The 15,460-nt window shown below is 30.5% G+C and overlaps 1 protein-coding gene across 1 annotated transcript in view; it reads left to right on the top strand.

The window, feature by feature from the left end:
- The window catches only part of LOC134719009 (coronin-6-like), a 241,453-nt gene that overhangs the window by 19,962 nt on the left and 206,031 nt on the right, over positions 1 to 15,460 (top strand). Inside the window, exons 2-4 of the mRNA XM_063581918.1 lie at positions 2,561 to 2,634; positions 3,398 to 3,464; positions 14,075 to 14,269. Of these exons, the coding sequence (XP_063437988.1) occupies positions 3,459 to 3,464; positions 14,075 to 14,269 (201 nt within the window). The 5' untranslated portion in view covers positions 2,561 to 2,634; positions 3,398 to 3,458. The remainder of the gene's footprint in view (positions 1 to 2,560; positions 2,635 to 3,397; positions 3,465 to 14,074; positions 14,270 to 15,460) is intronic.

The following is a 15,460-nucleotide window of genomic DNA, read 5'->3' as shown; positions in this document are numbered from 1 at the left end:
AAAACGTCATTTGATTCCCTTATTTACCATTTATTGTGCAGGCAGTCGCTAAATAAGTTTCACTATTATCCTGACTGCAAGGTCATGAAAATAGAGGTCATTTTTTGTCATCCCAAAAATTCAACAAATTCTAAACCTGCTTTTAGATAAGATTAATTTTAGATCAGTTGTTTTTTACATTCTTATATTACATAGCAAATTGTAAACAAGTTTTTAAAGTTGGCATATAATACCATTTTAAATATGTTACTGTGCTTTGCATAACAGATAAGATTAAATTTCGCCACAAAAATATATCCCTTTTAATAAATTGTAAAAAAAGATGTTTTGATAAAATAACTTGAGATGCACATACAATGTTATAGAATACATAGAAATGTATTCAAGAGATGATATAATTTGCTAAGAATAGCCAAATTCTTCTATTTAATTAAGGTCAAAGACACTAGTTGAAAAAATTGGGGGGGATTTTAGAATACAATGAAATATGTTATAAATCATGTCAGAACCCAAGCACTGACTTCTAAGCTGATGATACCCTAAGAAACCTTGGAAATTATGCAATTGATTCCTTCAACCTTGAAAAATTCAAAAGACCAAAAATTTACCTAATAAGTGTCATTTAAGTCTTATATAAACAAACTTTTCACAGTCACCTAAATTTATATATTACTAAGTGAGCATACCAAATAAGATTTAATTTCACCCAAATAATATATCTCTTCAAAGCTTCTGTCAAGGTTGTTTAATCAAAGATGACACTGTTTTATGATGAAATAATTTTAGATGCACTGTTATAATAGTTTGCAAGCCTATTAAAACAGTAAAACATGCATGACTTCAAATAATTTAAACGAATGCATGTCATGAATTAAATGTACATGAAAAAAGATATTGATGTTAGACGCCCATGTAATTATTAATATAGGAGGGTGTGGTAAAAAGGTCTTTATTCTTTATATTTAATTTGTTTAGCCATTTTAATCTATTCTTACTTTTAAAATTCCATTATTCTCTTTTCTTACATTTTTGCACCCCATTATTTGCTTTTCTTTAATTTCTAGCTTTTTTCTTTTCTTAAATTCTTTAGCCATTTATTTTGCATCTTTTTTCTATTATTTGCTATACTATAAACCCCCATCAGACCCTCATATTATTAATATAGAAACACTTTTATTAAATATAATTGATTCATTTCATAAGAACCCACATGGTAAGTTTATTTTTATGATGATTAAAATACACATTTCTGGTTTATCTGGTTTGAATTGTTTCTCAATTTTTCATCATATCATGTCTGAGCCCTTTAATAGCTTTCTATCCTGAATGGTTTTTGAGTATTTTTGAAGGCCAAACTGTTATATATATATAGATTCTTACATTGATACCAGTGGATTATCGGATTTATCCAATCGAGATAGTTAAATTATCAATTTTAAAGTTCGAGCCGCCTCGGCGAGTACTTTAAAATTTATAATTTAACTATCGAGATTGGATAAATCCGATAATCCACGAGTAACTATGTAAGAATCTGTTTCTCTAATGATTAAAAAGACATTTTCTTTTTTTGTTTACCGAAAATCCCCTTCGAGTGCCTTTCACATTGCACGAAGTTGTCAATTTCATTAACACCTGTTATCATATTTTGGTTCATCCAGTCAGCCAAAAAGGTCATGACCCTTAAAATCATCCAATGATCTTCTGAGATCACCAGCAACCACACGTTGATTAAATTTTTTTATACAATGGGTTCGAAAAGGGATAAATTTCCATAGAATTAGAGAAATATATATATATATGTACATCCGTGTCCTTTGTTCTCTCAAGGATAGTTATCTCATTGGCGATCATAATTTGCATTTCCTTCTTTTCATTTACGTACTTTATGAATATCAACAATTCAAAATGTTAATTTGAAATTCTGGTATAGTGTGTTCAAATGAGATAAGAAAAATGTCTATTAGACATCAACATAAAGGTTACAATACACCATTAGATTTGATGGGCGCAGCCATTTTATGAGCATAACATGGTATTCAGAATAAAGAGTATGGCGAATCCTGATTGGTCGATATGTGCGCCCGTTATTTTTTATTATTAGAGACTTCGTGCACTCTGCTTTATACAAAAGGCAAAATAAAAATTATTCTGTAGCCCTAAAGGCACTGAGATGACTTTTCAACGCTAGGACAAGACACATATTTTTAAGGGCAAAATTGAAAGGCATGGGAGATAAGTACAAAATACGCTAAGAAAAGCAACGCGAACCTATATTTTTTGGACCAAAAAATACTGTCCTAATAACTTTTCTTTGATTCTAGCAAGGTTTCGTTAATAAAATCAACTTTCTAAAATCTGTATCTCGAAAAAGGCTACCATTGTCGCCTATGGGGAAATTAATTGTTTATTTCAATCTATAGTCACAAATAACCAAAAGACTTCAACAATAAAAAGATGTATACATGTATACAATATGACACTGTCACGAACTAAATTAGAAAGAAATTGTATGGATTTTTTTTTATAAATATATAAAAATATCTTTTTTTCATTATTTCAGTACCACTCATTATTCATTGGTGTAAAGTTATGAAGATAAAAGCTACAGATGAGAGATTAACTAACAATTAAGAGGTATGTTGAATCTTAAACAGAATACCTGCAAAGTTTAAAAAGGGTTTTCACAATAAAAAGAAAACAAAAACGATCAGCTCAGATGGGGCACTAGCTAAAACTAAAAGTGGGTTGCAGTTGTAACTGTAGATGTATGTCTAATACTAGTAATAGAGTACTTTGCCACAATGGCCGTTTATTGCGAAGTGGGGAAAGATACTAAAGGTGCAATAAAAACCATAAAGGAAAAAAAACATACAGCACATGAAGGCTAAAGAGAAACAATAGAAGGCAAACAACATTAGGGAGCTACCATTTGATTTTTATGGGGGGGGCTAGGATGAAATTTGAAAAAAATAGGCAGGACAGGAGTTTTGAGTAAAAAAAAAAGGCAGGATGAGACACTTGCAAAAAAAAAAAGTCAGGATGACAATTTATGTAAAAAAAAGTCAGGATAAACTAAAAAAAAAAAAGCAGGACCCGATAGAGTGAAAAATAAAAAGGCAGGACAGAGATTACAACTAAAAAAAAATGCAGGACAAAATTTTTCATCCTAGCCCCCCCCATAAAAATCAAATGGTAGCTCCCTTATACAAAACACTAAACTTGAAACAAAAGATTGAAAAAGGTTCCTGCAACACTTACAAGTGGCCATTGTATGTTATGCTAATGGTATGTTCTGTGAATTCAGAATTATTTGCAATAAGATTCCTTTATTTTTATCTTTTCCTGAATATCTATTTATAGATTCATCTCTACTATTTTATCATATTTTTTTGTACAGTATTTGTCTTTGTGATGACATATTGATCTAAACAAGTTGGACCAAAATATAAGTTTTCAACATGGAGGTAAAAAAGCATGGTTCCTTGTACAAATTTTGTATTTTTGTCACCTTGTTTGAAAAAGCATGGTAGGGCCAAATAAAAAAGCATGTGTGTTTTCTGTTTCCCTACCTACCCTATATTTTAAGCTTAGAAATAGCCTACCCTAAAGTTTTTTTGGTCATTTTTCAATAAGCACTGTTAAAGTCAGGATTTCTCTCCCATAGACTCAATGTAAAAAAAAATGGTAAAATAAAAAAAAATCCCTACCTACCTACCCTATTTTTTTCAAAGATGAAACAGGAAACACACATATTATTTTATTTGGCCTAGTTTAAAATTTGTTTTCAGATTGTTTTAAGTTCAAGCTTTTGATGTTTTTGATTAAAATGACATAATGTTTTTTCTTAGTTAGTGCTATTCATCCTGCTTCAGCTTGAATGGTATATTTTATTTGTTATATGTCTTAAACTTATTGTTTAAAGTTAATATGGAAATAAATATTTGATTTGAACTGTAATTTGATAATTATGAATGTAATGCCTTGTTTAGATCTGTTTTTAAGAAAAAAATATTTAGTTCTGACTGCAAGCTGGAAAATTAACAACTATTTTGTAACTAAAATAAAAGGATGTTTACGCGTATTTGTGTTGTTCATCCTGCTTGAATGAAAATTCAAGAGTTTGAAAAGGGACACAACTCAACCATGACAATTATGTTTGGTTAACATAAACATAAGCATATTAATGGGGGAATCAAAAGATTTCAGAAGTGAGAGTCTACTGACTGACTAAGAGGGGGCCTATCCTGTCACGTTTTAGTGATTCCCTATATAACAAACCAAAATTTACCCACAAAAAGGGGGGGGGGGGGGCTTACCCACCTCAATCAGCCTCTGCATAAAAATAAGATGTGATGTTTATGAAACACAGTCCAATTACTGAAATGCAATGACATCTTTCTTTTCCCAGACAACTTCATTGACAAACAATAAAATGAATCTTAGCCATAAATTCTAATTATTGTGTTTTATATGACCCTGTATGATCCTGATTTATTTATCCAGGGTGCTTGACTGACAATTCCTGGTATATTCATCACAGACCAATTACTAAATGCAATCATCTCTTTTCAGAGGTCACCCCTCCTGACAAGTTCATTGAGAAACAATCAGATAGTAAAGCTCAGCGACATTAATTCCAATTATTTTGTCTTATATAGATTTACTCTAATTCTCCTTGTAAAAGTGTGCTAAACTGATAATTTCTTTTTACATTTAATAAAAGTATTAGCCCATTTACTTCATAAAGTCAAAGGCTTAATCCCTGTTCCTCACAAGTCTTTAAACGAAGAATATAAAAAAAACATTTATGCTAATTTTATATTTTGTTATTGTCTATGATTTTTCTTTATCACATGTATATTTATATACTTATATATAAAACAACATAAAGACTTTAATCATAATTGTGTTATAAACAAATACTTCACTGTATTTAAGGAATTATCATTGTAATGGGTGCTATAGTACTGACTGTGCAAGGGCTGTATAGCCAGTCAAGGTCGTTTAAAACGTTTCATTTGTTTGGGTGCTATACTGCCAATTACATGTATTACCTCAGTCCAATTATCTGATGCAATGACTTTCAGAAATCACCTCCTCCCTCACAAGTCCATTGACAAGCAATAAAATAAATATCAGTACCTTAAATCATAATTATTGTGTTTTATACAACAGAGTGTTAGACTGGTAATTATTCCTTCTAGTACATTGACTATGTCAATGTAAGTTATACATCCTTGATTGAACACAATCCAATTTCTAATTTCCAAGGCCACTTCCCTTCCGGATAAGTCCTTTGACCAACAATAAAATAAACATCAGTTATTTATGACCATATATTCATGTTTTATATAAATTTACAATACAATATTTATAGGGCTCTTATTAAGACTGATAATTTCTAACAAGTGCTGACATCCAATTACTAAAATGCCAGGACTATTTTCACAAAACCACCCACTCCTGAACAAGTCTATTAAACAAACAATGAAATAAACATCAGATATTTATGACCCTAGAAGTGTTTTATGCAATTTAATCTATTTCTCCTCGTTAAAGTGCTCTACACTCACAATTCCTTGTACATTTGTACTTATTATAAAATGCCATGGCTTCAGAGGCCACTTCCTCCCTTGCCTGTCCAGTGACAACCTATATAAAAGTCTAAATTTTGTGATTTATTTAAGTTTTCTTTCTTTATCCATTGAGACTAGATTTCTTAAGCTTGTACATATAAATTACAACACAGCCCAATTACTAGATCAAAAAGCAAGGCCACCCCCAAGTCCACTGACAAACAATAAAATAGACATGCCACTTCAGAGGCCACCTCTAGCTCCTTAGCAAAAATTGTCCCTTAACAAAACCTTAAATTCTAAATATATAAGTTTCCTTTATTTATCCTTGTTACTCTAAAATTCCATAACTAAGGTTGTACATATACCAGTGAATTATAACACAGACCAATTACTAGATCAAAAAGCAAGGCCACCCCCAAGTCCATTGACAAACAATAAAATACACATGCCACTTCAGAGGCCACCTCTAGCTCCTTAGCAAAAATTGTCCCTTAACAAAACCTTAAATTCTAAATATATAAGTTTCCTTTATTTATCCTTGTTACTCTAAAATTCCATAACTAAGGTTGTACATATACCAGTGAATTATAACACAGCCCAATTACTAGATCAAAAAGCAAGGCCACCCCCAAGTCCATTGACAAACAATAAAATAGACATGCCACTTCAGAGGCCACCTCTAGCTCCTTAGCAAAAATTGTCCCTTAACAAAACCTTAAATTCTAAATATATAAGTTTCCTTTATTTATCCTTGTTACTCTAAAATTCCATAGCTAAGGTTGTACCATGGAAGTAATATTTAGAAGGAATAACAACAACTTCACATCAAAGGTTTCATCTGCGTTACCGCCCATCTTTCAATAACTTGTTAATTGGTTCAATATCTAGCATGGAAGTTTAGTCTCCGCATGTGATCGATCAAATCACTGACACTTATCGGTCATTTTCGTGTTCACGGAGAACTACGAACAGACAAGTTTTTGTCGAATATACTTGCGAAGTAACCCGAATAGTCAATCGTTACATTCCGTTGATGTACGCTGCCGAAAAAAGTCATTCGTTCAATTTTTATTTTAGTCCAATTTTTCCATTTTTTTTGTTAGTTTGATCCTAATAGTTAAAACCGACAGCTTTCACATACGAAATATTACTCATGGTTGTACATATACCAGTGAATTATAACACAGACCAATTACTAGATTGAAAAGCAAGGCCACCCCCAAATCCATTGACAAACAATAAAATAGACATCAGTTATTTATGATGGTATAATTGTGTTCTATATAAATTTGCTTTATTTTTCCTTGAAAAAAGGCATAGACTGATAACCCTTGTACCTTTATATCCAATTATTAAATGCCCTGTTTTCTTTCACAAACCTCCCCCTTCCTGATAAGTCCATTGACAAACAATACAATGTCCATCACTTAATCATGACCATATGATTGTTTTTTTTCACCCTCCTTGTAACAGGGTTTTTAAAACTGGTCATTCATGTAATAATAATTACATTCGATGTATGTTTCATTATAATACGTTATTCTGATTGGCTAATTGCACATCACATGTTATTCCGTAAGCAGTTGCATGAGACAATAACAGTTCATTCATGATGACACGAGGTCCCACAATAAAGTGCACAGGTGAATTTAAAAATTTAACTTCATGAAAATCGTGTTTTTATAATCCTAGCTAAAAAATGTAGTTATAAGTATTGAATGCTTCTTTTTGTAACTTTATAGGGTTGTAAAAAGCGTTGACCGTGTGTACATTTTTAGAATGAAGCGCTTCCGCGCTTCATACAAAATGTACTTCGGTCAACGCTTTTACACCCCAATAAATTTACAAAAAGAAGCATTCAATTCTTAAGTGAATGCAACATTATATAAGTCTAATTTCTAATTAGTAAAAAAGTAAAATGCTATGACTTTCCCAAACCACCCCCTTTCCTGATAACATTGACAAACAATAAAATGTCCATCAGTTATTTATGACCATATAATTGTGTTTTATATAAGTTTGCTCTATTTATCCATGTATCAGGGTGCTAGACTGATAAGGCAATACATGACTATTACATGTACAGCATGTAGTGACTAGTCCAATTAGACTAATAATTTCTTGTACATGTTACCTATCCAATTACTAAATTATGCCCTGACTTCTTTCACGGTAAACGGATAGAAAGTCACAGGACATAAAGTCACAAATTTGATAGGACAAAAAGTCACAATTAATTTTTTTGACAATTGTTTGAATATATAAGAGAGATTTCTTGAAATATTTTCTTTTTATTACATTTATTCATTTTTAAGTGTAGGACATTGTTCATAAGCTTTGTTAAATGAAAAGTTATCAAATTTTAATCATGCAAAGGGGACATTTCTTGGCACCATGAAGCCATTTAAGTACAAAGTCTGACACTTTGACATTTTGTTTTCAGAACAATTATTTGTTCATCATTGATATTTATTGAATAAATTTTAATTACAAAGTTGCTTTATATATAAGAGTTCAAGAAAAAAACAAAAACTTTGTTTTTAAAATTATTTTTTTCTTGTTTAAAGAAAAATACTCTAAAAACTGAATTGTGACTTTTTGTCCGTGACTTTTTGTCTGTGACTTTTTGTCCTGTGACTTTTTGTCCTGTGACTTTCTGTCCTACATTCTTCTTTCACTAACCACCTCCTCCCTGATAAGTCCATTGACAAACAATAAGATAATAAACATCAGTTATATAATGGCCATATAATTATGTTTTATATAAATTTGCTCTATTTATCCTGCATCAGGGTGTTAAGTCTAGTTTATGCAATACAACATGTAGTCCAATTAGACTGATTATTAATTTCTGCATGGTACACATTACCCAGTCCAATTACTAAAATGCCCCGACTTCTTTCACTAACCACCCCCTTCCTGATAAGTCCATTGACAAACAATAAAATGTCCATCAGTTATTTATGACCATATAACTGTGTAGATGTATTGGGTTTATTGATCATGTACATTTTTACTGTAATAGAGGTTCTCTGATTACAACAAATGACATGATCAATGGACTGTGAATAAAAGGTAGAGTTATTTTTATCTGTCAAAAGTATTTATATTTTTTACATTCAGTTAGTGTTTGTATTGTTTTTGGATAGTATTTCCATTCAAGAATAGTCAATTTTCTCTGAGATTATTAAAGCTTTAAATCATGATCAATAAATACAGTGAATAAAAGGTAGAGTTATTTTTATCTGTTGTAAGTATTTATATTTTTTAACATTCAGTAAATGTTTTTTGGATATTATTTCCTTAAGAAAAGTATATTTTCTGCAAGATCATTAAAGCTTTAAATCATGGACAATAGACAGGGGATTTATTTCTATTAGTTCATAGTCAATGGACAGGGAATAAAAGGCAGAGTTATTTTTATCTGTCCAAAGTATTTATATTTTTTTACATTCAGTTTGTGTTTGTATTGTTTTTGGATAGTATTTCCATGCAAGAAAAGTATAGTTTCTGCAAGATTATTAAAGCTCAAATCATGGTCACTAGATATTGGATATATTTCTGTTAGATCATGATCAATGGACTGTGCAGTGAATAAAAGATAGAGTTACTTTTATTTCTCCTAAGTCTTTATATTTTTTTACATTCGTGAATAAAAGGTAGAGTTATTTTTATCTGTTGACAATTATTATATTTTCCCTTTCAGTCGTTTTTAATTGTATTTCCATTTAAGAATAAAATTTTTTGTAATTCTGTGAGATGATCAGATCATGTTCATCAGACAAACAAGTCAAAGGAAGTACTATCCAAAAACACTTGACCTTGACCTATAAGTGGTCTCATTGGGGTCTAAGCGTGATGCGGGATGGCTGATTTTTCATAAGCGTGAAATGTGAAAATCAAATTACTGTGTTGTGAAAATGGGAAATGAAACTTTGTGTAAGCGGGATACGGGAAACGGACAAAACAGTAAGCGGGATCTGGGATCGGAACCCCCCAATGAGACCCCCCTATAATGGTTCTTATATTTATATTCTTTGTATTCTGAGTTAACGTTTGCATTGTTTTTAGATACAAATTAAGAATGGTACATTTACATATTTGTCTTCAATACAGCTGTCAGATTATATTAAAGCATTAATCATCGAACAGCCGAAAGGTTGAGTTATTTTTATCTGCCCACAATAATTGTATCTTTCCTATTCATTTAATGTTGACATTTTAGATAGTATTTCCATTATGTTTTGCGAAATTATAAGCTTTATATGTACAGGTAAACCATACAACAACTTTGAAAACTTTTTATTTTTTATAAGTATGTTTTTGTTATTGTGTAATTTTTTTGTTGTTGTTTGCCATAAATTTAGCTTGATTTTTTACTATTTTATTTCAAATTTGGCTATATTATGTATTGAAAAATGAAAAATAATTGAAAAAATTCAAATAGTATTGTATAATGTAGGTACTAATGAGAAACTTCCTTTCGAACCCCCTTTTGTTGCTGCAATTATCATAGACTAGGAAGTCGTAAGACGTCACAAAAAGATCATTTCTTTTGTGTTGTTTTTACTGTAGGTAGTTTCCCCACGATGTCACACCTGACTTGATTTGTTTATATACATTGTGGTTTGTTTACTTTTATGTCAAGGTCTATTTAAAGTCAATTATAACATCACCCTAAACCAGGTACTTCTATATTACATAAGCTATAAACTTTTATTACAAGCATGATTAAGTCAGATATATCTTTTTAAAAGTTATTTTGCATTTATATTAGGCTGTTTAAAAAAGTGTGTTTTTTTTTCTAAACTAGATACTGCTATATTACATAGGCTAAATTCACTTATTACAATTCTGAGATAGTATCTTTTAAAAGTTATTTTACATTTATGTTAGGTTGTTTTAAAAAAGTGTTGATTTCTTAACCAGGTACTGATATATTTCATCAGCTATTAACTTTCATTACAAGTTAGATATGGTCTTTTCAGATTTATTTTATATTTATATTGGGTCCTTTAAAAAAGTGTTAATTTCTTAACCAGGTACTGACATATTACATAAGCTATTAACTTTTATTACAAGTTAGATACATCTTTTAAAAGTTATTTTGCATTTATATTAGGTCCTTTAAAAAAGAGTTTATTTCATGGTGAGAAAATGTGTATTGAAATTTCATCTTTCTAGTTAGTTAGAGATATCTTACATAAGCTTTTAGCTTTGATTTAATACAAGAACTGGAAGACATCTTTTAAAACGCATTTTACATTTATATTAGGTCCTTTAAAAAGGTTTTGATGTGAAAAGTTATATTTTGTGGGATAAGATGTGAATTGAATTTTATTCCTAAGTAAATTTATTAAGTCAACTAGCTAATAGAAGTTTAGGTATTCAAAGATGTTTAAAAGGATGCTTACATCAATAGCTATAACCTATAATCTTTTACTCAGCCTATACTCAACCTTATTGTTATTTGGTTTGTTGAGAAATAAAGATTCATATACTTGATGTGTTTAGAAATGGAAGGGGTACACATATTTTGATGTTTGTATATTATATATTGAATTATATATTCCTTTATAAATTTGTTAAGTCAACTAGCTAATAGAAGTTTTGGTATTCAAAGATGTTTGTTAAAGTAGGGGAACACAGATTTTCTTCTCTGTATATCTTTTTATATGTTGAATTTTGTTCCTTTATAAATTTGTTTAGTTAAAAATCTAAGGTATTCTTAAGTTATACACAAATGTTGCATTACTTTTAGTTCTTAATTTGTATGGCATGCTTCTGTTGCAGACTAAAATTTAGTGTGTGTACATTTTTCTCCCCATTACTAACAAATTCAAGTAATCTCATCCATTTATCCGTTTGTTCGTTTGTCATATTTTCGTTTCCAACTTCAGTAAGCATAAATCAAATGTTATGAAACTTGTACATAATGCTTATTACTGCAATACACATTTCCAATTTCAAATTTGAATGGCGTCAATTTTACCTTTCTCAATTTAAACCCCTTTATAACTTTATATAGAAGAGGGGGCAACATCTGTGTCCCTTTGACAATTCTCCATTCATTTCTATCTAAAGTAGGAATGAAAGATGTATTGCACACAAATTTGCCTTCTGAATTTATTTCCAGATAAACCAATAAATGCCAACTTACTAAATGATTGGGTGTAACCTTTACAAATTGAAACAGCTTTAACAATTTAGAATACAATAGTTAAACAGCACTAAATCTGAACATTCTAGCAAGATATTGTATAGCAAATAATACTGAAAGTAAAATTGAATTTGATAGTCTTTTGCTGTGTACCTGTACAATGAACATTTCTGCATGTTTTTGTTAAAATGCAGACGGAGAAAAGAAAACTGCATTTTAGAGACCATTAAATAAGATTTTGAAGGGAGTTTCTTACTAAGGCCCCAAAAAAATATATGTCTGTTTCCTGTTTCCCGACCGACCCTGACTCAAAACCCCCACCCCTAGATCTTTTTATTCAATTCCAGAAAAAAATTGTTTCGGGTCCGATCCAGATCCGTATCTTACTATGTCCAAACAATCAAAATGGATGCTCCCAGCACAAATGTGCTACAACTAAGGTTTAAAAAACGTCAGTACTGCAAGGATTATTCAATTAAAGCTTCTTTAAAGAGATTAAATCATTTTGGAGTACATGACATTTAAACGACTGCAAATCTGACAGGGAGAAAAAAAAAAAAAAAAAAAAATACCAGACCTACAGACCCTGACTTATTTGCCTTGGCAGCAGGAAACAGACATATATTTTTTTTGGCCTAAAAGTAAAATTGAATTGAAAGGTTGCGCCATATGTATTTTCAATGAACTTTCCTGCAGGTTTTTTTTATTACAACACATTAAAGTAAAATTGCAGTTTGATAAAAGAAAACTATTTTACAGATCATTAAATTAAATTTTGAAGGAAGTTTCTTACTAAAAGTAAAATTGAATCGATATGTTTTGCCATATATATATATTTTCAATGAACATTTTCTGCATCAATTGTTATTGTTTAAATGCTAAATTCTAAAAAGAAAACTGCATTTTATAGATCATTAAATAGAATAAATTAGGAAGTAAAATTTAATTTTACCATAAATATTCTGCATGTTATTTGAGTTTGAGTTCATTTAAGTAAAATTGCAGTTTGAGAAAAGATTACTGCATTTTACAGATCATTAAATAATTTAAGAAGGAAGTTTCTTACCAAAAGTATAATTGAATCGATATGTTTTGCTATAAATTATATTTTTACAATGAACATATCTGCATCTTATTGTAAAATGCATTACACTAAAATGGCAGTTTGAGAAAAGAAAACTGTATTTTACAGATCATTAAATAAAATTTTGAAGGAAGTTTCTTACTAAAAGTAAAATTAAATTGATAGGCTTTGCCATATATATATTTTCAATGAACACTTCTATTGTTAAAATGTTAGACTTTAAAAAGAAAACTGCACTTTATAGAACATTGAATAGAGTAAATTAGGATGTAAAAATTTTTACCATAAAAATTCTGCATGTTATTTGAGTTTGAGTGCATTTAAGTAAAATTGCAGTTTGAGAAAAGAAAACTGCATTTTACAGATCATTAAATAAGATTCAGAAGAAGGAAGTTTGTCTCATAAATCTGTTGCATGAATAATTAACTAGATTTCAAACCCTCTGAGACCAAAATATTGATCATCAATATGTAAGGTAGAAATATCTCTTGTTGCATTGTGGATAGGTCAATAATTAGGACATTCAACATCTGTCGTCTGCTTTGTTTGATTATTTGCTTACACACTTGTGAACAACTTGGAGTGTCATTAGAATAATACATGATCATTTGTGACAGATAATTTTTATGGATTTAATGGACTGAGGCAATCTAGGAGCTATTTCAACTCAGATTTTTCAATATAATCTTTTTTTTATATTGAATATTCAGTGCCATTCTTTTGATATGTTTTCTAGGGTCCTATCTTATTTGAAATGCTTCACCTTAAAACTATATTCAATCTGTCAACAGCAAGATCATTCTGTAAAGTATAAAAAAAATTGAAGTTTGATTTTTTGAAGTTTATGGAACAAAACTTGCTTACACGGCTTATTTTCTGTTTTTTCTTGGCCTTGATTTTTATTTCCCTCAGACATCAAATATTTAAGGATTTGGGATATATGTTTTCCGTTTTCATTGTGAAATTGGCGAAAATAAATCCCTTGAAAAAATTTCACACTTTCAAACACAAGTATTTTGAAATATACATTATCCTGTCTGTACCTTGATTTAATTTTAATATATTTTTCAATGGTCATGAGAACTCTGAAAGGTACTCTAAAGTTTAGATGATTTTATAGCAAGGGTTAGATTGTAGAAGACAAGTTTATTGAAATATACTATCTATAAAAATCAAACATTATTTGATACAGATAGTACAATGCTTTAACATTTTAGAAAGTATATCATAAACATGATTATTTACTTTCAGATGCCATTTAGAATTCGTACTTCAAAGTTCAGACACGTGTATGGAAATCCTGCCAAAAAAGAAGAATGTTACGAGAACGTAAAAATAACTAAGAGTACACATGACAGTAATTTTTGTGCCGTAAACCCTAAATTTTTGTGTGTTGTCCCCGATACAGGAGGAGGTGGATCGTTTATATGTCTGCCTCTTAAACAGGTAAGCTAATATTAAAATAAGACTTAAGGTGGTACCTAACACTACAAGGAGATAACTCTGTAAAATCAGCTGAGCGTTTTAGTTACGTTGTGTCATTAATGGAAAATTTAAAGCTTCTCAGTGATCAAAATAAGTGTTTGTCAACCTGCTATTGACCAGTGTAATTTTTCTGATAGAATGATTGGTTCAAATTTTTCGAAATTTTTATTTTTTTGTCAAAGGGTCAAAGTAAATACTTTCCAGAATTTTCTGAAAATTAAACGAGCCAAATTAAATTTAGTGGAGTGTTGGGTACCACCTTAAATAGGTTTGATAACCAATGAAACAATAGGGAGCTGTGGTAAAGTGGTGAGCACATTGGCCTACTAACACAAAGGTCCCTGGTTCGATCCCTGATACAGTGATAAAGTTTCAGGGACCGCATTTTCGGCTCTCTTGACACCATTTGAGAGTATGGTCTTGAGAAACAATGCTAGTCCGTCAGAAGAGGACAATAAATGGCTGACCCATGTTAAGAGGCAGCAAAATCTCTTGCACTTAAAAGATACCCTTGTAGATTTCCAAATGATAAAAGTTTCACACTGAGTCCGCTTTAAAAGAGGGACGAAAGATACCAAAGGGACAGTCAAACTCTTAAATCTAAAACAAACTGACATCGCCATGGCTAAAAATGAAAAAGACAAACAGTTAAACAATAGTACACATGACACAATATAGAAAACCAAAGAAACAACACAAACCCCACCAAAAACTAGGGGTGATCTCAGGTGCTCTGGAAGGGTAACCAGATCCTGCTCCACATATGGCACCCGTCTTGTTGCTTATGTGATATCAAATCTGGTAAATAGTCTAATTCTGTAGGTCACTTCCTATATGAGGAATGTGAAACAATTCATATGAGAAAATTTCAGGCTAATTTATAACTATATAATTACAGAAAAAATATATAAACAGACATGAACATAGACTTCCTCTGATTTGCAACCTTCTTTTCAGTCTGATAGTAACTGTATATAAAGAAGCTAATGTTTTCGCAGATGTGAAATGAAGCAAGTTTTACTGAATAAGATATGCAAAATATTTTGGCGGATTCGAAACTATTATCAATACCTTAGGATGTGCACTATTAAATTGGCGGAATTTGTTTTGGCAATTATGTTTTATCCACAAAAATAAAGCAAAAAATTTACA

The sequence above is a fragment of the Mytilus trossulus genome, chromosome 5 (genome assembly GCF_036588685.1).
Source record: "Mytilus trossulus isolate FHL-02 chromosome 5, PNRI_Mtr1.1.1.hap1, whole genome shotgun sequence".
Taxonomy (NCBI): Eukaryota; Metazoa; Mollusca; class Bivalvia; order Mytilida; family Mytilidae; genus Mytilus; species Mytilus trossulus.
This window is presented reverse-complemented; position numbering and strand designations above follow the sequence as displayed.